Source organism: Pteronotus mesoamericanus, unplaced genomic scaffold (genome assembly GCF_021234165.1).
Source record: "Pteronotus mesoamericanus isolate MK-2021 breed Mesoamerican mustached bat unplaced genomic scaffold, CSHL_Meso_final contig_221, whole genome shotgun sequence".
Classification (NCBI taxonomy): Eukaryota; Metazoa; Chordata; class Mammalia; order Chiroptera; family Mormoopidae; genus Pteronotus; species Pteronotus mesoamericanus.
This window is the reverse complement of record NW_026555092.1, coordinates 17163256-17189176: the sequence shown is the minus strand read 5'-3', so window position 1 is coordinate 17189176 and position 25921 is coordinate 17163256. Positions and strand designations below refer to the sequence as shown.

Sequence of the window (25921 nt, the reverse complement as noted above, 5' to 3'; positions counted from 1 at the left end):
CTTATTTTTAGATAGAGGGGAAGGGAAGGGGAAAAAGAGGGAAACATTGATCCGTTGCTTCTTGCCCCAGCCAGGAGGAACCTGCAACCCAGGTGTGTACACTGACCAAGAATCAAACCAGTGACCTTTTGCTTTGTGGGATGATGCCCAACCAAATGAACCACATTGGTCAGGGCTCAACTACTTAAACATCTAAAAACCACTATATTCTTAGCTCACGAGCCATAGGACACTAGAGAGTGAGATGTCCTGCCAACTGCAGTTTGCTGACTCGTGGTTTAGAGCACTGCTGTGGCCTCCTGGCCAATCTCTCTACTACTTTCTTACTCTAATAGTCTCCACCACAACATCCAGCCTGTTCTTTAGAAAACATCTATTTGAGCATGACACTGTCTCATTTAAAATCTTTCAGTGATTATTCAAATTCCTTAATGTGGTTTATAAGACTGCTTACATGTCTCTGAACTCACCTCCCACTCTTCACATTCCTTGTCCAAGCTTCCTGGTGATAGTTTAGCCATTGCTTCCTTTGGGCTGTCACTTGCTGTTCCCTCTGTTTGTAACACTCTGCATTTCTCATTTTTCCTTTGCCTGCTTAACTCTTCATCCTGTGGCACTTATCTCAGATGTTACTAGGTTGAGAGACCTTCCTATCCTGACACTGTATTGTACTAATTAAAATTTCCCAGCCTGACCATGAATTCCTGGAGCACCTAGCATAGTACCTGAGACACAATATCTTAATAAACTTGTTAAATGAGTAAAAAATGGCCTGGAGAAGGAACTACGGGAAGAAGAGAGGTTGTCAGGGCAGCTGCAGCAACGTGTATGGAGGGAAGTAGGCGGAGTCTAGAGCTGCTGGTCTTCCATTCCAGCTCTGTCAGATGATTTTTGACTGCTAAAAAAAAAGTTTTCCTCAAAAGGCAGTTCTGCCAACACTGAAGTCATTTGAAAGTGTGCTCCATAGTTTTGAGAGCTTTTTTTCAATGTAGAGTTACAAAGACAACAAAACAATGGCAACAGCACCTCTGAGAATAACTGAGCAACATCCCCTATGTAACTGGTTTGAAGAGATGGCTTCTCCAGCAGAAATCTAAATTCTGTAACATTTGCCTTTAAAATGTTACTTAAAAGGAGCATTACTTACTCACCCAATTACTTCACTAAGCGCTCTCATGTTTAGTGGACATAAAGAGTTATTTTCTACTAGTTTTCTTATAGCCATCTCTCTACTACTGCAGAGGTGCTCTGAAGCACTGGAGGATAAACCATTCATGCCAAGATTCATCTCCTATTCCAAAGTGGGAGCTCCTCACTCTGCAGTTCTGCTAGTCCCCTGGCCCCACTGAGAGCTCACACCACCCAGCATGGTGACAACAGTTCAGACAACTCCAGAGCAACTCCTATCTAAGCGATATGAAAGGCAAGAAAGGGGGTTTGCTCCAAGAATCTCCTTTGCAAAATGACTCTCCTCTTGTCCTCCATCTCTCACAGACTCTGGCCCAAGAACACAGTTCCCTCTTCCTGGAAAGCCCTCTCCACCCTTATCTCCTGGCTAATTCTGACCTGTCAATACTTACCTGAAATGGCACCTCTTTTTCTTGTGCCTTCTCTCCACTCTGCTCCCACAGCATCTTGTACGGGCCCTCATCATTCACGCAACAAATGTTTATTGAGAACTGACCAGGTTCTAGATGCTTACCTCTTTGAGGTGCTGGGGACAAAGCAGTAAAACAAAACAAGCGGACCAAATTTCCTGCCCTCGTATGGGCTTACATTCTAACACTCACTACAAAACTGCGCCTACCTCCTGTCACAAGCACAGGCCACATCTCATTCATCTTTGCAGCTCCAGTGTCCTGGACAGAGACCAGCATAGAATGCAGGTGCCAAGTACAACCAACTCCAATCAAATGGCCCCTCACAAGAATAGCAGCTCAGGATCCCAGCCAATCATCATTCTTTCTGTCTCTTTATAATTCCACCCCGTATAGTTACTTGATCACAGTTCTTTTTCCATTGTGTTCCCTGAATGTTTACTCAGCTATAGAGTTGCGAATATCTGTAAGTGCCTTGTATATTTCACCATCTCCCTTGTCCTGCCAGTACACTGAAATGGCACTTCTAACCAGGTTCTATTCTGCCAGAGTTCAGTTCTCTGTTATCTCTGCAGCAGCAGTCTGCTGCCAGTAGTTATGAGTCGTCCTATCCCTGAGGCAGGAGAAAAGAGGAATGGGAGAACTTAGACACTGCCTCATGAAAGAAACACCAGGGAGCTCTTCACCTCTTGAACACTGTACTCTGTGGGAACTTTTTATATTGGGTTATTCCCTTTCAAAACTAACATTTGCAAGGTATGTTACTATTTACAAGTTCACATCCATTCTCTTTGACCCTTTCAACAATGCTATGAAGTAGATAGGTATTATTATCCCCATTTTATAGATGAGGGAACGGGGGATTTGAAAGGGGCAGTGAACTCCTCAGGACCTCAACTGTTTAAAAAAAAAGAATGACCCAAGGTTCAAGCCAAGGTTTTTAACTAAATTATTCCCATTCTGTCATGATCAAGATACATTCTACCTAATGGTCTCCCATCCAAAAATATCCCAAGTTTGTGACCCTCTTCCCACAGGTTTCAGAACTAACCAAACTGAACCTACTAGGAACATCCTCAGAATAGATCGGCCCTGGGCTTTGCCTTCTCTGCTCAATCAGCTTGAACCTAAGAGGCGACTGCTACAACTACTTGTAAATTTGAGGCATCAACTATATACAGCCAGGCTTTGGCTCTGGTCCACACTGGCCTTGCATTGGGAGAGCCAGTCCTCCTAGCTGAAGCTAAGGTGTGAGGAGACAGGCTATCATTATAGTAACAACACACATACAAGAACAAAACCCCCCCAAAAAAACAAACAAAAAAAAACCACCTTTATTTACAGTTGAAAAACATGGAAAATCTTGGATTCTGAATCTGTGATACTTCCAAAGTCTCTTGATCAAACAGGTCAACAGCAGGCCAGGAAGCAAACACAGGGGCCAATGCAGGTTATCTTACTCAAGAGCATCACCCAGAGAAGGGGCAGGCCTACACTGGCAGAGATGTGGAGGTCTGTGAAGGAAGAGACAAACAGCTCAGAGGACTGGAAGTGGACTTTCGATGGGACAACATGCCCACCTCTACACTCCTGATCCTCTTTTCCCAAAAGAGAAAAACTGGTCTGATTCTTCACAGGCCAGACCTTAGGTTCTCCAGAGCAAAGTTGAAAAGTATATTACACAAGAACCAAGAAGAAAAAAAACTAATATACCACCAAGCATATTATCTCATTATTTACCCTTTATAACTCTGTGCAGTATACATCATACAGTTAAGCAAAAGGGAAAACCGGGATCCCAAGAGGTTTAATGGTTTGACAGTGATGAGACTTTCTGATATGCTGGCTCGAAAGCATGTCTTTTTGGGAGAGGAAGGAAGAGAAAACACCGATGCAAGAGAGAAGCATCTTGTATGTGCCCGGACCAAGGGTCGCTTGATCCCTCACCCTGACCAGGGATCAAACCTGCAACCTAGGTATGTGCCCTGACTGGAAATCAAACTCGTGACCTTTTGGTAACAGGACGATGCTCCAACCAACTGAGCCACACTGGCCAGGGCACAGGTATCTTTCTTCGCCAGACCTTGTGGCACTCCGTGGAGGTGCAGAAAAAAGAGCAAGTCTTTTACTTGCAGGTTTTGGTCCCAGAGTATAGAGAAAGGAAATTTCACACCCTCTGTTCATGGCCTTGGAGTTAGCTCTATTGAAGAACATGTAGGGTACACTCAGATACTATACTGTCCCCCTCACTACAAATGTGGCCACACCCCTCTTCCTCCAGAGGACAGGGAGCCCTGGTATCATGCTGAGGCTCAAACAGAAGTTTAACTCTGGCCCCTAATGCAGAATGTGCAAAAATGAATAAAAGCACTTTATAAGCTGCATGCCGCTCCAGGACCTAAGCTCTGTCATAGACCGGGCACTGTGTTTGTCAGCGTGGTCCCTGTCTTGAGTTCTCGGTCTAGAGAAAACCAGGAAAATGCATTTGTGTGAAATGTTGTAATGGAGAGATGAATCAAGTACAGGGAGCTCACAGGAGGGGACCACGCACTGCCTAGGCCAGGGAGGAGATGGAAGAACCAGGGAACGATTCGAAGTGATGTTAGCCACATGTTCCCAGGAGGCACTGGGAGGAGCTAGGGTTAAAGTGCAATACATTACTCAAGTGTCTACGATGATGCTGGTGTAAAGAAATCTTCTGCACTGCCAGTCTAATAAAGGCATAGCACATACAATGGCGTACACTGATAATAAAAACTACGTTACTGCTTTATGTATTCACTATGCTATACTTTTTAATGTCAGAGTGTACTCTTTCTACCCAGAAAAGTTTGCTGTAGACTTTTTTTGCTGCAGAGCAATGCCTGCAACCTCTACTCATGGTAACTGCCCTATACAGGTGTGCCAGTGGCCCATGATGGCTACGGATGCAGCCCAACACAAAATCGTGAATTTACTCAAAATCTTTTTTTTGCTCATCAGTTTTCATTAGTATTTGTTTATTTAATGTGTGGCTCAAGACAACTCTTTTTCTTCCAGTGCGGCTTGGAGATGCCAAAAGGTTGGACACCCCTGTATATGCTGTATTTTTAATGTACTTTTTCCATGCTTAGATATGTTTGGTACATAAATACTTATGTGTTGCAACTGCCTACAGTATTCAGTACAGTACACGCTATACAGGCATGCAGCCGAGGAGCAATAGACTACACCACACTGTTTAGGTGCGTAGTAGGCTATACCATTTAGGTTTGTGCAAGTATACTCTGTGATGTCTGCACAACAAAATCACCTACTGACACGTTTCTTAGAATGTATCCCTGTTGGTAAGCAATGTGTGACCGGACTGGATTGTACTGGAATGGAGTCAGACTTTCTCCTCCCCCCTCCCTTTTTAGCTGGCAGAGCTTCTGACTTTGGGGGCAGGGAACAGTGTCACACACACAACAGGAATGCAAATAATCTCTAGTGCTCCCAAGACCCATGTTTTGATGTGGAACCTCCTTTCTCTTGCCCGGACTGCTGCAGTGGACACCTTACTTGCCTCCACTTCATCCTCCACGTTGCTGAAAAATTCAGCTTCTGAGAAAATTCAATCATAATGTTCTCCTGCTCAAAATCCTTCTGTGGCTCCAATTGGCTTGGTTCTTTATGGAAGATCAGGCCCCCTTTTGAGAATTTCAGAGGCACAATGGACTCTGACTCCAGGGAGGAAAAAAATGTACATACCCCATCCCCATCCGCAGGATAACATATGAACTCCTCAGCCTATACTGGTTCTCACAACTGGCCCTGCCCTCCGCCAACCTCACCTCTTTTGGTCTGTTTTTCCTACCTTCCTGCTTTGGCCATATTGAATTATTTGCAATTTCCCATACACTTCCTGCTGTTTCCTGCTTGTGTGCTCTGCTCATGCCCTTCCCTCTGCCTAGAATGCCTTCCCCAGTTTCAGCCACCTGACAAGTTATTCTTTCATGTACTAAGCTGGGGCATCATCTCTTTCACAGTCTTCCCAAAGCATGCCAGTCAGACACAGGCATTCACGCTTTCCTTACTTCATCCTAAAACCCCTAGGCCAGGGCTTTCTTGTACTGTATCTGTAAGTTTCCCAAGAGACTGTGAGTTCCTTGAAGGCAGGAACTGGGCTTTTCAAATTTGTAGCCTCATATGCAGCATGGGACCCATCTTTTTAAAAAAACTTATTTTTCAATTATCGTTGACAAACAATATTATATTACTTTCAGGCATACAGCATAGTGATTAGACGTTTACATACCTTAGGAAGTTAATCACTTAGGTAATTAATTAGGGCTGAGTTGTGGAACAAAGGCCTAGCCCATGTGCCACCAACATGTCTTTCATAATTATTCTCTGCAGGCATCTATTGCATCTACGGGTAATCCCAGAATGGGGAATACTGTTTCCTAAACCTCAGCCATTCCAAATAGCACCTCAGAACTGCTGCCATATCCACCATCCACAGGCATAATTAATTTTTAACCTAATCACTATTTGAACTTGAATGATGCCTCATTATAAGCTATAATACTTGTGAAATTATGTGTTATGCTAATTACATATTTTTTCCTCAGATGCAAATGTTAATATAAACTCTCCAGGGGAGGGATCTGGGAATTAATAGGTTTAACAAATGCCCCCAAGTGATTCTTCTCCTTTGGGATACAGCAAACTAAAGAAAGTTCTCTACTGCTTGCCACAAATGCCAGGTTTGGGGATCACAGGGAGGTGAGCAGCCGTTCAGACCTGCAGCGCTGCCTGAGCCAACGGCCACTCCCTTTACCAAGAGACTCTCAGGCTTTTAAAATAGAGATTCCACCAGCACCCAGGTGATTAGAAGTAGCAAAGAACATAGTTCAGACTACGGCAGGGGATTCCTGAGGGCTGAGGCTCCTTTATGCATCCAAATTTATCATAAAAGGCTTTTACAGGACCCTGAGATAAAACCAAGGTTTCTACATCTAGCACTGTACAGAAAACTTCATTTTCACTAAAACCAAAGTCAAGCCTTAAGGCAAAACACAAGAGTTCTAAAAGGAAATGCTTCATAGGGAGGTACAGTTGATTAAGTGACCCCCACCTACCTTCCATCTCCTTCCTACCTCCTTCCATTTTCAGGGCCTGGGCACAAGGTCTCAAGTGCATCATTAGGTGATATCTTGATTTGAATACAGTGGATTCCTGCTAGACCAGTGCCACAAAGAGATCATCTCCTCCTAGGTCTTTCTGATTAGAATAGGGTGGATTCTCAATTTAAAAGCAGATTGTTATTCCCATGTAGCCTTGCCACTCAAAGTTAGCAACAGCGTCACCTGAGAGCTGGTTAGAAATACAAAATCTCAGGCCCCATCCAGATCCATTGAAGCAGAAACAGCATTTTAACAAGATCTCCTTTTGATTCATATGTGTTAAAGTTTGAGAAATGCTGCTCAACAGGGTTTGACAACATCGTCTATACTGGCTGTCAACCATTATTCTGCCCCAAACGAACTGAGGGATCTGAAACACTCCTGTAGGAATTAGAGATGCTGTAACTTCACAGCTGGAAAGAAGAGGGAGGGGGTGGTACCTGCTCCCTGAGGAATTAATCTCCTCTTTCCTTACTTTCTCCCAAATGACATTACTCAGGAACTCAAGGTGTGGCTCCCATCTCTGGAACTCCTTTAGGTCCCAGTGCCATGTAGATTCCCTAACATCTTAAAACCTATGATGGGGACCTTAGGTAAAATAAAATGAGATAATTCAAGTAAAACTCCTAGCTCAATATTTGAGCATAAGAAGTATTCAATAAGTAATAACTGCTTTTATCGTTCCCAAGTATTAGCTATGAATTCAATTCTGAGCAAGTCAGGGCTAGGAGTCTGAATTGCCAATACCACCGGTGGGTCCTTAAATTTAAGTACTCAATTGTCACCTGTGGCTGGAAGGTACCATCACAGCACAGCTATAAAACATTCCCCCATCACAGAAAGGACTATCTACTCGTCGATTCTGGTCTAGAGGGCCTCTGGAACATTGAATGATGGCCCCCATGAAACTTGTTCTGCTCAGGCTGCAGGCTGAGGAGAGGGGGCTTTCATGCGGGCAAAGGTGTATGTGGTCTTTGCTGGTACTGGGTGAGGAGGGGAAGGCTGATGATCGCCACCCTTGGAAACCAATCCCCCCAACAGTGATTTCTAGTAACTTTTTGTAAGGGACTCAGAAAAATATAGATGAGAGGTCCTAAATATAAAGAATTTATTTTTTTATCTTCTTTATTTTTTTTTAATCTTCTGTCCTCTGGTAGTGATCAATGGTCAATCTTTAGAAGGAAAAGGACCTATGGATTCAACTTTAGTTACAGCAAAGAAATAAGGGAGAAAGGGAGGGAATGGCCAGCAGCTATTCAAGGGGGACTACAGGTTGAGCCCTAGGGGCCCCCAAACCTAGCAGAATGGGGAGCTTAGTTGTCAACTGGGCCTGAAAAGGGACCATCTGGTTGGACAAGAGAGAGGTCCGTGTGAAGCTTCCGGCACACACTTGTGCATTCCTGCCTCAGCATTTGCTCACACCAGTTCCCTGCCTGAAATGCCTGACATTCTCTCTCTCTATTAACTTGTGTAATAAAATTTTACTGAATGCCTGTAAGTGCCAGATGCTGTGAACACAAAGTAAGTTACAGATAGAGGTATAAACAGTCATTAAAGTGGTCTGGAACTTGTCTAGAACTCCATTTAGGAAAAAAGACAGAATTGAGAAAAATATATTCTAAGATAATTTTGTAAGTATACAAATAAAACTAAAAAAAAATTAGCAAAAATACAGAAGACATTAGGATCTAAAGTAGTAAGGACCTTCTTAAACAAGATAAAACACAAAAGCCGCAAGGGAAAGACTGATATTTTTACCTCATCAAAATTAGAACTTCTGTTTAACAAAGGATATAACCAAAGTTCAGATAAGCAACGCACTGCTTATTTTTTGTTAAAATACATTCTGGAGAAAATAGTCAGAACACATAAAGAACTAAGACTTCTGCAGAAAATAGTCACAACTTATAAAAAACTAAGGCTCAGAATGTATAACTATTCACACCATTAAGAAAAAGGGAAAATAGCCCTGGCCAGTGTGGCTCAGTGGATTGATCACCAGCCTGTGAACTGAAGGGCCGCCAGTTTGATTCGTCAGGGCACATGCCTGGGTTGTGGGCCAGGTCCCCAGTTGGGGGGGTGTGAGAGGCAACTGATTGATGCGTCGATGTTTCTCTTGCACACCTGCACATCGATGTTTCTTCCCTCGCCTTTCTCCCTCCCTTCCCCTCTCTGTGAAAATAAAAATAAATCCTTTTAAAAAAAGAAAAAGGAAAAATACTATATGCTACAAACATCTTACAGAATACTATGTCAGTTTTGTTTTAATCCTCATCCAAGGATATGTTTATTGATTTTAGAGAGAAAGGGAAAAAAAGAGAGAGAAACATCGATGTGAAAGAAACATCAATTGGAGGCCTCCTCCATGAGCCCCAACCAGGCGTGAACCCTGCAACTTTTCGGTATATGGTGATGACGCTCTAATCAACTGAGCCATCTGGCCACGGCAGTTTTTTGGTTTTTGGGTTTTTTTTTTTAAGGATTTCAAGGATTTTTTAAGGATTTTTTTAAAGGATTATTTACTTTTAGAGAAAGGGGAAGGGAGTGAGAATAAGAGGGAGAGAAACATATGAGAGAAATATCCATCAGTTGCCTCTCACATGCCTCCAACTGGGGACCTGGCTCACAACCCAGGCATGTGCCCTGATTGGGAATCAAACCGGCGACCCTTTAATTCTCAGGCCGGTGCTCAATCCACTGAGCCACATCAGTCAGACCTTTTTTTTTTTTTTCAATTAGGTAGTTTTACTTGAACAGAGGAGAAAAAGTCTTGAAGACATAATGCCAAATGGAAACACGATGAATAATATACAGGGTCCGGCACAGATAACGCCCCCTTTTTATTACAAAATCTTTTATTAAAAAATCATAAGCATGTAATTCTGTAACATAACAATATCACACTCAAGCACACCATATGACATTTTAGGTGAGATGTTCAAATTAAAAGTACAAATTATTACACCCACATTATTACCTTACCAACCACACTCAAGCAGGTGTTACTTCTGCCGGACCCTGTAGTATGATAACTTTTAGAAAAAACAAAACCTCCCAAAATTAGGTAAAGAAAAGGCCCTGAAGGATACATATCAAACTGATAAAGTTACCTCTTAGGACAGGAGTGAGACTGAGGCTGCAGTAATGCCAAGGGGGAGTCGGACTTTCACTTTAACTGTTTTGTGTGAAAATGTGTACGATATTACCGTATTTTGCCATGTATCATGCACTCCCGTGTATAATGCGCACCCATGTTTTTTGCCCAAACTTTCAGGGGAAAAAAATCTTTTGTTTTAATTTTTTATTTCAATTATTTATTTATTTATATTTAGAAACAAAACTGATTATCATATTCCAGAGTATTATTTTGCATAAGGATATCATTATTGCTTTCTAGAGTTATACTTTTAATGCATAAGCATAAATAAAAGAATTAAAAACATTTATATAGATATGGAATTAATATTACTCATGTATAGTGCACATTCTTATTTTTCCTTCAAAAACTTGGACAAAAAAATGCACATTATATATGGCAAAATATAGTATATAATGTTATTAAATAACTAACCAAAGGAAATATGTGAACCTAGACTGGATGACTTTTCCTAGAGCTATAGTTATTTTGTGAATAACTGGGGGAGTTTGAACATGCATAGTGGATATTATTGTGGTTATGCAGGATGTTCTTGTTTTTAGGAGTTACTTGCTGAAGTATTTATGGGTAAAGTGTTAAAAAGCCTTTAGCTTTCAAATGGGAAAGAAATGAAGGGAAAGGAAGGAAGGAAAGAAGGAGGATAAGAAGGAAGGTAGGAAGGAAAGCAGGAGAATGAAGAGGAGGGGAATGTGAAAGGAGGGAAGAAGGAAAGAAAAAAAACAAATGTCAAAGCAAAATGCTAAAATAAGAATGTTAACCTGGGTGAATGTATATGCGTGTTGAATGTCCTATTCTTCCAACTTTTTTGCAGGTGTGAAAATTAGAGAGGAAGAGAGAAAGTCACCACCATTTTAGCTGGAAATGATCAATTTCTCCCTTCAATGCTTATGACAATTAGCAATATCACTCATATTACTAGTGATAACCTCTCAGAACGCGTCTTATTCCCCATAAGCTCCTGAAAGGTATAGACATCCTTCAATTTTTTGCCCCTCTCTGCATGCCTAGCATGATGCCCAGCACAGAGTAGGCAGTGGCAAGAATGGGTAGGTGGTGTGCCCTGGCTGGCATGGCTCAGTGGATAGAGCACTAGCCTGTGGACCAAAAGGTTGCTGGTTCGATTCCCAGTCAGTGCACATCCCTGGGTTGCAGGCCAGGTCCCCAGTTGGAGGTGTGTGAGAGGCAACCAATGGCTGTTTCTCTCCTTCTCTTTGCCCTCTCTCTAAATACATTAAAAAAAAAAAAAAAAAAAAGAATGGGTAGGGAAGCTGGCAAATACGGTCAGGAAGAACTGCCCTATCAGTTCTGATAAGAAGCATGACAGGTCTCTCCTGGCTGCTCAGGCGGACCCAGCAGGGAGTCACCCAGAGCTGTGGCTGTGTCTCTCTACTGGGACTACAGTATGAGAAGGCTGTCAGAAACTGCCTGAGGGCTTTCAGGCTGATATTTCGTAAACCACAAAGTGGCAGAAAAGTCACATGCCCTAATAACCCTTTTGATCCTTACAATGACCCTAGGAGAGAGGTACCATCTCCATTTGACAGATGAGGAAACAGGCTCAGAGATGGGAAGTGACTTCTGCTAGGTCACCAAGAGAGCAAACGGGCTCAATCCCATGTCTTCAGTCTAGGGTGCTTTCTGCTAGACCATGCTGCCTTCTCTGGGGTCACTCCTACCCCGGAAGAGAAAGACACACTTACCTGCTTCAGTCTTGCTCTGGACTACATCTCCCCGCACTGTGAGATCACCACAGGCAGCTTGGGCTTATTGTTGGGGCCTGTGGGGACATTCTAAGACAGAAAGCACAGTGGAAATTCATGTACTCAGACACACACTCCCCAAACATTTACTGATGTCCGCCAGCCCCTGGGTCAAGGACTGACGGATCAGGGGCTGATATGACGACAGTCCACGCCCTAGCAGATAGGTAAAACACATACTATAGATCAAAAATAAGATGTACATTAAAAATATCAAAGCTATGATATGTAACAATGTAATAAGTTATAATAAAGTATATACAGGGCAGAGGAGGCAACTAAATGTTGCTTAAAGAGGTCAGGGAAGGGCCTCTTTCACAGAACACAGAACAGAAGGTTACTTGAACTAGACCGAGGATAAACGGGAAGGAGGAGAAGAAAGGAGAAGAGCACTCCAGGCAGAGGACACAGCGTGACCAAAGGCTCAGGGGCAAGAAGGGACAAGAGGCAGTGATGTGAAAGAAAAGCTAGGAGCCCGATGCGACTGGGGCATGGAGGCAGCCGTGGCAGCAGGGGCCGGGGAGAGGCAGGCAGGCGACCGGCCATGCAGGATCCTGAATGCAGTGCTGAGTGGGATGTTATCAAGTAGGTGGAGGGGCCACCCCAGGCCATAGCTCAGTGTGCACTAAAGAGGCTAATCATAGGCCAAGAACACTCGGGAGGCATGTGGCCTCTCCTCCCTTCCCTTGAGGAAGTCCATGTATTGGAGGCAATGAACGAAGACTGGGCCTAACAAATGAAGCCCACTCAGGATTCTCTCACTCTGACCCCAGTCAGGCAGGACCAGACCAGCGTGGCTGAGAACAAGAGGAAATGAAAACAGGACTCACCTCAATCTTTCTCATCACCAGAAGTCCGTCAATGATTTTTCCTGCAGGAAGAGTGTGAGATGGATTTTACTATTCTCATTTGCATAGCATTTTTCAGCTTCCAGTGCTCATTCTCACACCATTAACTCATTTGATCTTCATACCAATTTCAGGAAATTGAGATTCAATAGAGGTGAAATGACTTGGATCCAAAGTCACAGGTGGTACACCAAGTAGCAGAAGTAGGGCTCGAACCTAGATCTGAGCGATTGCGAAGCCCCACTGCACCATGCTGCCTGTGTGGTATTTCTCAAGTGCTATCACCCTGGGTTTTTCCCCCGCTACATACATACCACCCAAGTGGTTATATACTTTATTAGATGGCCCCTTTGTCCTTCCACAGATCTTCCCCACCTCCCACCACTTCCACCTCCACCTCCTTGTAGTAGCACAGAGTAGTTAAACTAGTCAGGCACTCTTGGCATGAGAGTGCACGGAGTGGCTCCTTCAGAAATCCCACTTTGGGTGAATGGGGCCAAAGCCACGGGACAGGAGTGGGACTCACCAAACACTACATGCTTCCCATCCAGCCAATCACACTTAGAACAGGTGATGAAGAACTGGCAGCCATTTGTACTGGGACCACTGTTTGCCTGATGGAAACCAAATATACCTGCAATGAGTTTTCCTGGCCATGCTGGCTGAAGAGCAAGATTCCCCAAAGAGCCCATGACCCTAATTCCTCCACTCTTCCAGCAAAACCAACTGAGCATTTATTATGAGCCAGGGCCTAAGCCAGCACCCAAGGATACAGACAAGAGCGGGACATACAACCTCTGACCTCAAGGAACTAGATCCTTACTAAATGTACATTTCTCCCACAGTGTGAAATTTTTATAATGGGAACAACTGTTTATGGGACCTGATTTGCTGTGTTTAGTCCAATACTAGTTGTAACTGAATTACAATTGCAGATCAGCTACTAGGTGAGGAAAGGTCCGCTGTCTATGCCATAGGCTGTTTTGTTTGAATGGTTCTGTACTATTACAATGGTAATTTAAAAAAATTTAAGAAGGTGCAAGTTGCTAGTGCTAGGATAGAAAAAAAGACTATATTTATTCAAAGACATTTGCTTTTTACTGGTACACCCAAATCCTGTTATTGAATTTTATGGAAAAAGTATTTTTAAAAATAGAGAATCTGAAACTTTCTAGCCATATCCCTTCCCTTTTCCTCCCTTTAAATTGTTCTCACATCATTATATTTTATAACGCATTATAAAAGAACAGGATATATTTACAGTGCAGAGTGATACTTTGTACAGAGACATTTGACCTCCATATGAAGTGTGCTTTTGTCCATTATACACTGAGACCCCGAAACTGCCTTCACTGTATTAAATCCAGACTTTTGGATATCAGCAAACCCAAGTTTCAGCAGCGCTGTCTTACGTCAATGTCTGCGTAACTATGCATCTATTACGACATACTTCCCTTATTTTGGAAAAATATGAGTAGAAAATTGAATACTATAAATACATTAAAGACACTGTCTAAGGGTAAGCTCTAATTAGGGAATTCATATTATACTTTAGAAATTCCCCGTGTAAGATGAGGTTATTTCTGGTATTTGTACATGTACTCAGAAACATCTCCTATATGAAAATAAGGCATTTTCTGGGCCAGTCAGAATAGGCCCACACTTTGGAACGAAGGATAGGCTTCCCAGGGGTCCCAATTCATCCTTCCTATCTATCTGTCTACCTATCTACCTACCTATCCATCCATCCATCCATCCAATCTAGTTTTCTACTCTACGTCCAAATATTTATTAGCAAGTAGGCAGGAAAACAGCTGCACGACATGTGTTTGTAGCTCAGGGACACTGCCTGCCCTTAGCCACTCCTTTCTTCATTCTTCGCAGTAGTCTAACTTACTGGCTGAGACAGTCAGCTCTGGATTTCTGGAGCCAGATGACCTAGCCTGAGTCCCAGCTCCACCTCTACGTGCCCTGAGTTTCGTCACATCACTAGATCATAACCTCAACATAACCTCTCTGTGCCTCTGTTTCCTCATTTGTACCTATCTTAGAGATGTTGAGGAGCTTCAAAAAATTAATGCAGATAACGTGCTTGTTGAATAAGTGCTCAATAAATGTTACCCATTATTCTGAATATCTTCCAGTCATTCAATATCTGCTCAACATTTTTCTATATCATATATAAGGGTTAGAGATCAATGAGACCCGGTCCCTGCCCTTGAGGAACACATGATTTAGTGGAGATAGAAGCACAAACAATTTTGCTACAAAATATGTGACAGCCCCACTCAACCAGTGTCAACAGCCCAACTCAACCAGCTTGAAGGGAGCAAAGACCAAGGCTTCCTTCCATTTTTCTGACTCCTCCACATATGCCAACACAGCTGCATGCACTTAGAGGGGTTGTAATCTCCTGGAGAAGATCCAAGTCAGCCTAAGCCACTTCTCCGCCCTTCACCTGCACTTCCCCAGCCTGACTTTCCTACGAGGGGGCGTATACACTGTTTGTACTGGGAGTCTCGCTCAGTTATTATGGCAGCCTCCTAAACGGTTTCTCCGCCCCGCCTCTCCATTCCCACGCGCCACTCACACTGCAGCTCACTCACACTGCAGCTCGGGCTTTTGTTCTAAAACACAAAGTTGATCAACTCTCCTCAAAAAGTGTGCGGCTCTCCGTAACCTATGAAAGAAAGTCCACAAACCTCATCCTTATTCTGCCACTTAAGCCCTTCAGGAGCCAGACAAGCTGCCTCTCCGGTGGTCTCTTGCTGGTCACTCCGCTGCGGCTGCCACTCGCGTCCTATGTTCTCAGCACCTGCCTCACATTCTGTCTCTTGACTATGCCACGTGCCGTCTGGTACAGAATCCTTTCAAAAGCTCCAGTGTCCCCTCCTCTGTGAAGCAGCCTTGCCCAACCCCCAGCAGCAATTGTTCTCATTCCGTGGGGCCCTCACGGGATTCTTACATACAGTAAGGTGCCCGTAACCTGACACATTGACGGCATGGGCTACACCATACTAGACATTGTTATTTTGCATTAGTGATACCCCCATTAGATGTTAAGTGACACAAGGACAGGAATCAGGTCTTATGCTTTACCATGAAGCCCGGAATGGAGTGGATATAAACAAACCTTTACGTGACGACTGCCTGAGTAGATCAGTGGTGGAGTGGACGAGTGGGACAGAGAATGTGCACATAAATATTGGATCTGGGGGAGTGAGAGGTGGGCACTGGCAGGAGGCAATGGCTGATGAGCAGGAGGGAGAAAGTTAGAGAGGGAGAGAGAAGCAAGGTGGGAGGGGTCAGGGAAAACAAGGAGAGGCGTGAGAGGTGAAAAAGGGGAAGTGAAGGGGGGATGGGCATGCCGGAGAGTGGGGGGAGGGGTAGATGAGGGGTTTTAAGTGAGGTGGGCGGAGGGGCTGTGAAAGGGGAGTGGCCTGTGCGAATGGGGGTTATAAACGGCAGGGGAGTCCGAGGACAAGGGGGCAGGAGTGAGCACTGCCTGGTGAGCGAATGAAAGGAGGTGGCCCACCCAGAGGGGGTGTGAGTAGATGGGCTCCCAGAGGGTCCTAGCAAGCAAGCTGCGAGCCAGTGATCAGGGGTCCTGAAAGCACACCTGGAGGCATTCGGAGCAGCAAGGCCAAATGCTCAGCCACATGCCTTGGCTCAAAGAGAAGGCAGAAAACACATAGCAGAGTTCAGTTTTAGTTCCCCTTCCCAACAAAACCAAACCAGGCTGAAGAAAAAGGTGGGCATAACAGAGGTGAGTCCTGGGCTGAGCAAAAGAAAAGCATTTGCCTTCATCCAAAGAGACAGCATTGGGCCTCAAAGAGGAGCCCAGAAACCAGCTGGCGATAAATCTAACTCAACATGTTGACTGGACCTCACTTACCATGGAGAGCAGGCCTGGGGCTGAGTGTCTAAGTTTAAAATTTTCATCTGCAAATGGTCCCCGGTATATACTGGCAACTCCAGTACCATCTCCCTGAGCAGAGAGAAGGGAAATGTTAGCAACAGGCAAGTGCTGGGCCCCCCAGAGGCCAGAAAAAGACAGCGGCTGCATCTGAAGTGTAGCTTCTTCAGAGTGCACTCTTGTCGGTCACTTTGGGAGTCACACCTCTTTGACCCTATCCTGAAGTCGAAGCAAGCCCCATCCAAGGCACCTGTAGCCCTCAAACTGGCCAGGTCTTCTCACCGACTGGATAAAAGAGGTCACTGCTGGGCCTCTAGAAAGATAGGTTAAGACGCAAAGTAGGGTACAGTACAGTGACCACAGATGTAATCCTTGCCATCCCCAAACTCTACACCTGCAGTCACATAAAAGTGTCCTCCTAATTGACTATTACCCCATGCCTTCTCCCAAACTATGTGGGCAGGTGAGCTGCTGGAAATCTAGTGTGCACCACGTGATACCACCCTCCTGGCCAAAATGATTTGTCCAGGGGAGGACTCTAATTTCTGAATAAACCTAGGGGACAGAGAAGTTACATTATTCTCTGTAATCGCACTACCTATTGCTCTCCAGAAGCCAGAGTAGGGAAAATGACAAATTAATTTTCAGGGCAAACAATGGAAAGCAACTTAAATTTTCAACAATAGTGGGTAGGTCAAATAAATTCATGGTTTATTCATCATGGAATATTAGGTAGTTATTAGAAAAAGTGTTTTGGAAAGAGACTTAACAAGAAGGGAAAATGTAGACAGTTATTAAATACAAAAAAATTAAAATATATGCATGATCTGCCTGGCTGGTGTGGCTGGCTCAATAGATTGAGCGCTGACCTGCAAACCAAAATGTTGCTGGTTTGATTCCCCGTCAGGGCACATTCCCATATTGCAGGATGGGTCCCCAGCTCTGGGCAAATGGGAGGCAGCCGGTTGATCGATGTATCTCTTGCACATCGATGTGTCTCTCCCTTTCTTTCTCCCTCTCTTCCCCACCTCTAAAAATAAATAAATAAAATCTTTAAAAAAAATCAAAACATATGTATGATTTAAGTCTGTTAAAAGTTGTATTTGACACACATACACTTGCAAAGACTGGCAGCTGTAAATTAAACTGACAGGAGTTATTCCTTGGGAGATGACATATTTCATTTTTTGCCCTTTTCTTTTACAAAACAAAAAGCCCTTGCTGGTGTAATTCAGTGGACTGAGTGCCGGCCTGAGAATTGAAAAAGTCACTGGTTTGATTCCCAATCAGGGCACATGCCTGGGCTTCAGGTCAGGTCCCCAGACGGGGGGCGTCCAAGAGGCAACCGATCTGTATCTTTCGCACATCGATGTTTCTCTCCCTCCCTTCTCCCCTCTTAAAAAATAAATAAATAAAAAGAAAACCAAATATTATTAAAACAAACAAATATTCTTGGTTCAACTTTAGAAGGTCTCAAATCCTGCTTCTCCTGCCTCTTGCTCGTTCCATTTTTAGTTCTGTAAAGGCGGCTGTGCCCTGTTGCTTCACTGATACTCGGCCTCTGGCTGACCAGCTATTGTCTGACCCTGGGGCTTTCAGCAAGTGACTGAGTGTTCCTGGCAATGACCAGTAAGAAGTTGATCCTGTTCCTGCTAAGTCAATATGGCACTACAGGAGCCTCTGGGAAGAAAGAAAAGAAGGCAGAGAATGGCTTCTCAGCCCTCCTTACCCACTAACAAAAAAGTTCATGGTCACCCCAAGACCTACTACCATCAGTAGTGGCCAGGGGTTGCCAACTTAAATGCCTGTGGGTGCAGATGACATAAACAAAGGAAGTAGGTGGTGGGGACTATGGTGAAAAGGCAAGGGCACACCTTGTCTAAAAGGAGCAGGTACTTGATTCTAACCAATTGTCACTGCATGAGAAACACAGGCCTAGTACAATCCCATTCTTTAGAGAGGAAACAAAACTCCAGAATTTTTTTGGTGAAAATTACGTTTTACATCATCATAAAGATGAAACAAAACATCTGAAAGACTGATTTGGCCTAAGATCTGTCACGTTGTAACCTTACCTAGATAGCAAAGAGAGAGCTCTTTAAAAACTCTAAGGTCAGGGGACCCTGGCTGGTGTGGCTCAGGGGATTGAGTGCTGGCCTGAGAACCAGGGGTTTGCTGGTTTGATTCTCGGTCAGAACACATGCCTGGGTTGCAGGCCAGGTTGCCAGTTGGGGGCATGTGAGAGGCAACTGATCGATGTATCTCTCACACATCGATGTTTCTATCCCTCTCTTTCTCCTTCCCTTCCCCCTCTCTCTAAAAATAAATAAATAAAATCTTTAGAAAATAAAAATAAAAACTCTAAGGTCAGGGGAATAGTAGAAGACTTAATATGGGGAACACACACAGACTTTAACAAGAAAGTTATGCTTAGTAGTGAGACTATTCCACCGGGCTCTTCCCATGAATAGAGAAAACATCCCTCCAGAATTATCTACCTCTCTTGCTAATTCCTTGTATACTAATCAACTTGTGATTAAAAACTCAGCTTTTCGGGTACTGTGATACCAGAATTGGAAAGGACAATGGAGCATAAGCATTCAGCTCACTGGAAAGGGACTTACTACTCTTTAGTTAAAACAAACCGCATCTGATTTCTAGCTAAGTTTCATGTAACCAGTTCATTTGGACCTGTCATGGGTCCTCTACAGGTATGCCAGAAAAGTTCCATTTCCGGCCCTATCAGGCTGAGATTTGGAAGTGAGTGACTCAGTCAAAGTGATGATGTGCGTCATGTAGTGGTACAGAGTGTAGAAGCCAGCGGGCACTCAAGGGCATTCCCATCCCCATCTCCTCCCCCATCAAGCCTGGCTATTGTTCCCAGGCCTTAGGACTGGGTCCCTATAGTAAAAATAGTAACAGCAACAATAACACTTTGACAGGAAAGGTACTACTTACATTAACAAAATCTCCACCCTGAATCATGAAATCCTTTATGACCCTGAAACAGAGAACAAAGGATTCTGAGATAACACTCTGGTTTAGAAAAACATCGATTTAGTCATTGTAGTTTAGATTAACGTAATTTCAAAATACAATGTTTATCACTTTGGCTTTTAAGAAATCTTCAAATCAATCCCTGAGTTCACAAAAACATCCCTTCTCAAGATCTAAGAATTATCCTGTGGTTTTATTTTCCCCTACAGACTAATCCTCCAAGGAAGTAATTCTAAAAGACCAAGATGGTTTGCCTTGGCCCTTACCTGTGGAAAGTGCTTCCTTTGTATCCTATAGGAACCCCATCTTTCCTATAATCAAAAAGGAAGAGATTGCATTGATGACAGGTAACAATAGGCCTTTCTAGTTTACCACGTATACAAGCCAAAGTAACTCTCCTAAAGAGGACCAGGAGAAGAGAGATAGATAAAGAAGGCAAACGAATACCTTCAGGGTATTATGTTCTATTACTGCCACCAGCAATCATTCAAGGTCTATGGTGGTCCCCCAATACCCTCATAGCAGCCCCAGGACACCCCTCAGGAGCAAGCAGATAAGTCAACCACATCTGAGACTGACCTGAATTCTCCAGTGCAGAACTGCCTGGAAAAAAAAAAAAAAAAAAAAAGAATGAAGGACTCAGTCACCATGACAGCACAGCTGTGAGCTTCCTTGACCTCCAGAGGGGACAGCACAGACACTGCAAACAGCAAGCCCACCAACCAGCCAGCCAGGCGTCCAGGCCCCCAGGCATTCAGATTAACAATATAATTTGACATGGAAGAGTCAGTATGGGACTGTTCAGGCAGAGAGATACCCAGAAGAATCAGATCTCAAAGACAGTGAGTGGACGGAGAGAGAGAGGCTAACGATTCCACAGGATGAGTTCTGGTTTGGTTAATCCGGCAGAGCCGGAGTATATCCTTACCTAAAATTCTCGGCTGTCTTAGGCACAACGTCTGCAAAGAGCTCGATCTTCATACGGCCAACTTCCTGCAACCGGCGAGAGAGGGTCAGAAAGCCCCCTCCAGGACCGTGAAGGCCTCACGGAGCAGGGACCTGAAGGGCTGATCCCTCCCTCCCACAAGCACTTGATCTCCCCCGCCTCCGCCTCCGTACCCCATCCTTTCGCTCTGTCTAGACCCTTCCACTTGCGGGGCGCTAGGATGGGCGGTAGGAGAAGCAAGACCCCTCAGTCTACTCCCTCTCACCACGCCCCACAGGTCTGCAGGTTCTGGTCCAAACTCATTTTCTGGCTTCCCGAGCCCGCTATCCGTGGGCGGGTGAGTCCTGCCTGCTTGAACCAGTGCAGTTTCCCTTCGGTGCATGGCTGGGTGGCTTGCTGGACCTCACCTGACCGCCAATGCTGACATCAAAGAACACCACGGGGTTGACAGGGCTTGAATTTGCCACCGCCATGGCTCCGACCCGGAAGCAGAAGTCGGAGAACGAGGTTCCGGCGACGGTCCCCGGGTAGGGTCTCCCGCGCAGGCGCGGGAAGAGCCGACAGACACCGAGCCCCGCCCCCGGAGACTCCGCCCTCAGTGCAGTCTGCTTGTTGGTTTCCGCGCGGAAACTGGGAGCTGCTCCTGTGGCCGGGAATTCGGTCGTGACCGTGAGAACGCCCGCAAGCTCTCAGTTCGGTTGACTCTCCCGGGAGACGAGGATGGGGAGATGGGACGGGGGCAGCAGACGGGAGTTGCAGGTGGAGGAGATAGGAATACCTGGGCCCTTTTGTTGTTGTTGTTCAGAATGAATGGGCATCCCACTCACGTGGCTACACTAAGTACAAATTATTCTCGCTTAGGCTAGGGAGTTTGTACTAGGCATTCTCCACCATTCTTGTCAGCTCTTGAGCTAAGATCTGAACCATCACACTGTTGCTTCTTATCCTTGCCCGCTAGTCTGTTAGCCCCAGAGGGCAGGAGCTCTGTTCATCCTCTGAGCTTAGAACAGCCAGGCAAGTAAGGTGTGCTCAGCAAATACTTGAAGTCAGTACACTACAATTTTTGTTCCAGTTCTGCCACAGGCTTCCATTTTAGTCGCTTCCAATTCATTTCCAGCAGAGTAGCTAGAGCTTTTAAAATAAATCTGCTTATAAACCGCTCCTGGCTTCCAGTGTTGAGAATAAAATCCAATTCCTTACTTACTGGCGCCTACATCGCATTATCTGGCTGCCTCACCTTGGCCAAATCTTATATTACTGGGTTGGCCAAAAAGTCTGTTTAGTTTTTTGTAAAAAAAAAAGACACATTTTTCATTTTTGCCAATAACTATAGATTTGGATATTTTGAGTATGTCGGCTCTCTCCTGCTATTGGCTTCTAGTAGGTAGAGTCCAGGGGTGCTGCTAAACATTTTCCAGTGCAAAAGACAGCCCCACAGCAAAGAATTATTTGGCCAAAATGACAATAGTACCAAGAAACTTCACAAACCACTTTTGACACATTCAATCAGTAACAGCACCTTCTCCATATACTGCACAAATCTTTTATTTTTTGCATTTCAGTTGTGTTTTTACCTTTCTCAAAATAATAAAGCATAATATGCCAAAAATGTTGCATGTTTTCTGCCATCTTCAGTAGTAAAATGGCTGTACAAAAATTCACCACTTTTGAAGTTTTTTAAAAATATATACTGATTGACAGCTGTCACAATACAATCTAATAAAATTGTTTCGAATGAAGTTAAAGACCACTAAGCACTACTAGAGATGTCTTACAGAAAAAACAAAACGAACGTTTTGGCTAATCCAATACCTGCCCTCAGTTACTATACTCTGGGCTCTCTGTTCCTCAGAGTCATGGATGGATACATCAATTCCCTCTTATCTGCGTTTTCACCCTCTTTTTAGTTGACTGCTGTCAACCCGCAGCCTGACAGTTGATACGATAACCAAGACATCTACTAAGTGACTAATGGGCAGGTAGCAAATAGGGTGTGACTATTAATTTATATTAAAAATAGTAAGTGAAAAATTCCAGAAATAAGTCATACGTTTTTAACTGCACACTCAAGATGTGAATCATCTCTTTGTCCAGCATATCCACACTATATACTACCTGCCGATTAGTCACTCAGAAGGTTAGTCACTCAGAAGGTGTCTTGGTTATCAGATCCACTGTCAGGGTATCACAGTGCTTGTGTTCGAGCTATGTCACAAGGCCTATGTCATTCACACTACTTCACCTCATCACATCGGCATTGTATTGTCTCACATCATTACAAGAATGGTGAGTGCAGCACAAGATGTTCTGAGACCACATTCACATAACTTTTATTACAGTATATTGTTAATTTTTTTTTCTGTGAAACTGCACGTTTACAAGTCAGGTGAAAAGGGCCCATGCCCCTGCCTCCCCCCACTGCTCCCACCCGTCACAATCCCAACCTGCCCTCAGTCCTGCCCAGATCTTTGACGGGCGGGCTTCCTGCTGACAGTCTTGTGAAATCCTGATGATGTTGGAGGTCTTCAGGGCCAAGGATGGGGCAGCGGTGATTCTACGTCCCCCTCGTACCTGCATTTTTGCAACCTCCCTCCTCTGCTACCCTCATGATTTTGGACTGAGGAAAAAAAAGATACCTGATATCTGGGGAAAGTGAGGGAGATACATACGCAAGCACCCCAACCCATGCTTATTTCAGAATGACCCCCTCCTCATTCTTCCCCTCCAATCTGCAAATAGTAGTTAAAAAAAAATTAAAGACATGTCACGGGAAGGTGGCATTTTCTCAAAATTACTGCAACCAGCCCTGCCCAAGAAGCGTGGGAAGAGGGAGGCGGGGCCAGCCACACGCCTCCAGCAGCCTCCACACCGAATGCAGCGGGAAGCTGCCTGGGCAAGCCAAGAGTCCTGGGATTTACAAGCAAAGGAGGACACCTAAGTTGATTTTAGGGGGGCAGGCTTGGTGCCCTGCTAAATGTAGTTCCTGATGGATAGGACTGGAGCCAGGTGGGCCGCTTTGCCAGTTCTGTGTGTTCCCCTCTCTCTTGTCATGACCCCTTTGGCTGTCACTGCTAATATGGGAAAGTGAGAAATTAAGAGAAAAATCATATTTTTATATTTTATAAAAATATCTACTTCCCAAACTAAAATAAAAATTAAGAACCAGAACAACAATAAAACCCAAAACCAAACAAATAATGGATCCCAGTGTTTCCTTTTCTTTAAAAAAAAAAAAACCTCAACCCTAAAACTGAGTCAACAATTTCCTAAAGTAGTAGAAACTCCCTCTGAGGTACATATCTGAGTCAGACACTCTTGTCCGCTGAGCTATTCTTTTGGTTTAAGATGAGCTGCATATGAGGTAATAAAGCCATCAGGAGGGGCCGGCGGTGGGAGGCAAGGGGGCATGGCCCAGGTCCTCTGTTCAGAAGTTGCGTCCCCATTACTATATTGTTATAATTGTTCTCTTTTATTATTACTGTTAGTGTCTTACTGTGCCTTATTTATCATAGGTGTGTATGTCTAGGAGAACACAGTGTAATTGTATACAGAGTTCGGTACCATTTGTGGTTTCAGGCAACCACTGGGGGTTTTGGACTGCATCCTCCTCAGATAAGGGAGACTTCCATACTCTCTTAAGGGCCTTGGTACTAGCTGTTAATTGTTTTTAATACTCTTCTAGATCTAAATGGGGGCGGGGAGCGCTCCTTGTAGTTCAGACGTCGGCTCATGTCACTCAGATGGGAACTCTGCACCCAATCTAAAGTAGCCCGCATCAGTGATTTATTCAGTTGCATCAGTGATTTACTTTCTTCACGCCACTCGTCATCCAAAATTATATGGTCAGTCTCTACACCTCACCCCCTGCCACACAAATGTAATAGCATATTAATTATGAAAGCAGAAAATTTGTCTGTTTTCACAGGTATGGCTACAGTGCCAACTACTGAACAGCACTTAGTAGGTATTCAATAAATGGAATCAGTGAATTGAGTGAAAGAAAGTGAGTGTGGGCAAGGTTCAGAGTCAGAGTGTGCATTCAGTATCATAGCTATTATTTCCTATATCCTTTGTCTTCAGTGGTCTGAGGAGGCAGGGTTGCACATAAAAGTTCAGTATGTCTCAACTTATGGGGTCTCTTTTATATGTTTTTCCCCCTCTTGCCTTGGCCTACCTCTCTCTTTCCAGCTGAAGATGAAGAAGGTAGAGAAGGAGAATAAGGAAGGAGAAGGGGAGGAAGGGATGAAGGATCATCAGTATAGTTTTATACCATCTATTTTAGAATACATTTTTTAACTGATAATATACAATGTTGATAAGACTGTAGAAAAACCAGTACACTCAAACTGCAATGAAAATAAATGAAGATATCTGTAATTTATTAAGCAGTTACTCAGTGCAAAATGCATGCTTCATTTCATTTGGTCCTCACAACCCTGTGAGATAGGAACTACTATTGTTCCCATTGTATGTGTCAGGAAATTGAGGCTTATAAGTTGACTGTAGAAACAATACCTTGACACAAAGCTATTTTAAAGCAATGAGACAAGTGTGTACCCAAACTATATAACATCTATACCCTTTGACCCAATTATGCCAATCTTGTGAATTTCTTTTCTGGATTAACTTAAGAGAAGAAAAGACCTAACTTCACAAAGACTTTCACTGCAGCATCATCTTTAAATAGTGAAAAAGTAGGAACAACTTGGATGTCAGATAAAATGAGAATTTATAGAACATCAACATAGAATATCACATGGCTATTGAAAGAATAATTATGGAGAGTTTAAATATGGGAGAATATTTTATGGTATATTAAATTAGAAATCAGACTATGAAAATACAATATAATAACCAATTACAATATATGAATTTGCATAAGAACCAAAAGGGAATAACTCCAAAAGGAAAATAGTAGTGTTAAGAATATCGGTTTATAGGTCAGGTTTTTTTTCTTTTTTAAATATTTGCTTTAATGTGATTACATTGTTTTTATTTTTTAAAAAAAGAAAATACCCATGAAAATAGGAAAGAATGCTGAACTAGCCATGTATGTGTTCTACGGAACATAAACCTAATTTAACCACCCTACCTAAGTCATTGATCAATACAAGGCATTTGAGGATATCAAACAGACTTGAGAAGTCCATTTTTGGATTTGGTTTAATGAATGTGTCAGCAATTTCCAAGACTCTTGGTTGATGTCCAGTGGGGAGTCTATCATTGCCCTTCTCCATGTCGTGTTCCGCCTTCACGCTCAAGCTGTAAGTTAGCAGCTTTGACCAGGCTAGTTTTAGACGTCAGTGATTTCATAGTTTTGACTTTTGGTCTTGTTCTTAGATGTGATGTGTCACCTTCAGAGAAGCCACATCTATGTGTGTGTCCAGCTTCAGAATTCTGTGCACAGTAGAGAGACTCGAGGGACCTGGGGTTTGCCACTGCCTCTTCTGACGTACGTTCTTTAATCTCTTACAGACTTCCAACGGACTCTACCAAACCTGTTCCAGAAAAACTAAAAAAGGACACGTGTGAGGGTTTCACGTGGATGGGGT

General features: G+C 43.8%; 2 protein-coding genes across 2 annotated transcripts in view; both read right to left on the bottom strand.

Annotated features, from left to right (window-relative positions):
* Positions 1-1921: 1921 nt before the first annotated feature.
* Positions 1922-20865, bottom strand: PPIH (peptidylprolyl isomerase H). Its single transcript, XM_054572074.1, has 10 exons — positions 20777-20865; positions 20352-20416; positions 20003-20026; positions 19690-19734; positions 19385-19427; positions 16406-16498; positions 13037-13124; positions 12493-12533; positions 11603-11692; positions 1922-3112 (listed from the first exon to the last, which is right to left on the bottom strand). Exons 1-9 carry the CDS (start codon positions 20840-20842, stop codon positions 11624-11626), a joined length of 534 nt encoding a protein of 177 aa, XP_054428049.1. The 5' UTR covers positions 20843-20865; the 3' UTR covers positions 1922-3112; positions 11603-11623.
* Positions 20866-25635: 4770 nt separating this feature from the next.
* Positions 25636-25921, bottom strand: part of CCDC30 (coiled-coil domain containing 30) — an 86765-nt gene continuing 86479 nt past the window's right edge. The window contains 2 exon segments of the mRNA XM_054572073.1: positions 25636-25750; positions 25752-25881. Of these exon segments, the coding sequence (XP_054428048.1) occupies positions 25679-25750; positions 25752-25881 (202 nt within the window). The 3' untranslated portion in view covers positions 25636-25678.

What these genes read in the sequence shown, in the direction of transcription:
- PPIH (XM_054572074.1), bottom strand. Translation starts at nt 20,842, where the DNA reads ATGGCGGTGGCAAATTCAAGCCCTGTCAACCCCGTGGTGTTCTTTGAT. An exon ending in ATGTCAGCATTGGCGGTCAG is followed by an intron (nt 20,417 to 20,776) that starts GTGAGGTCCAGC and finishes CGCCGGTTGCAG; the next exon opens with GAAGTTGGCCGTATGAAGAT. An exon ending in TTCTGCACTGGAGAATTCAG is followed by an intron (nt 19,735 to 20,002) that starts GTCAGTCTCAGA and finishes TTTTGATTATAG; the next exon opens with GAAAGATGGGGTTCCTATAG.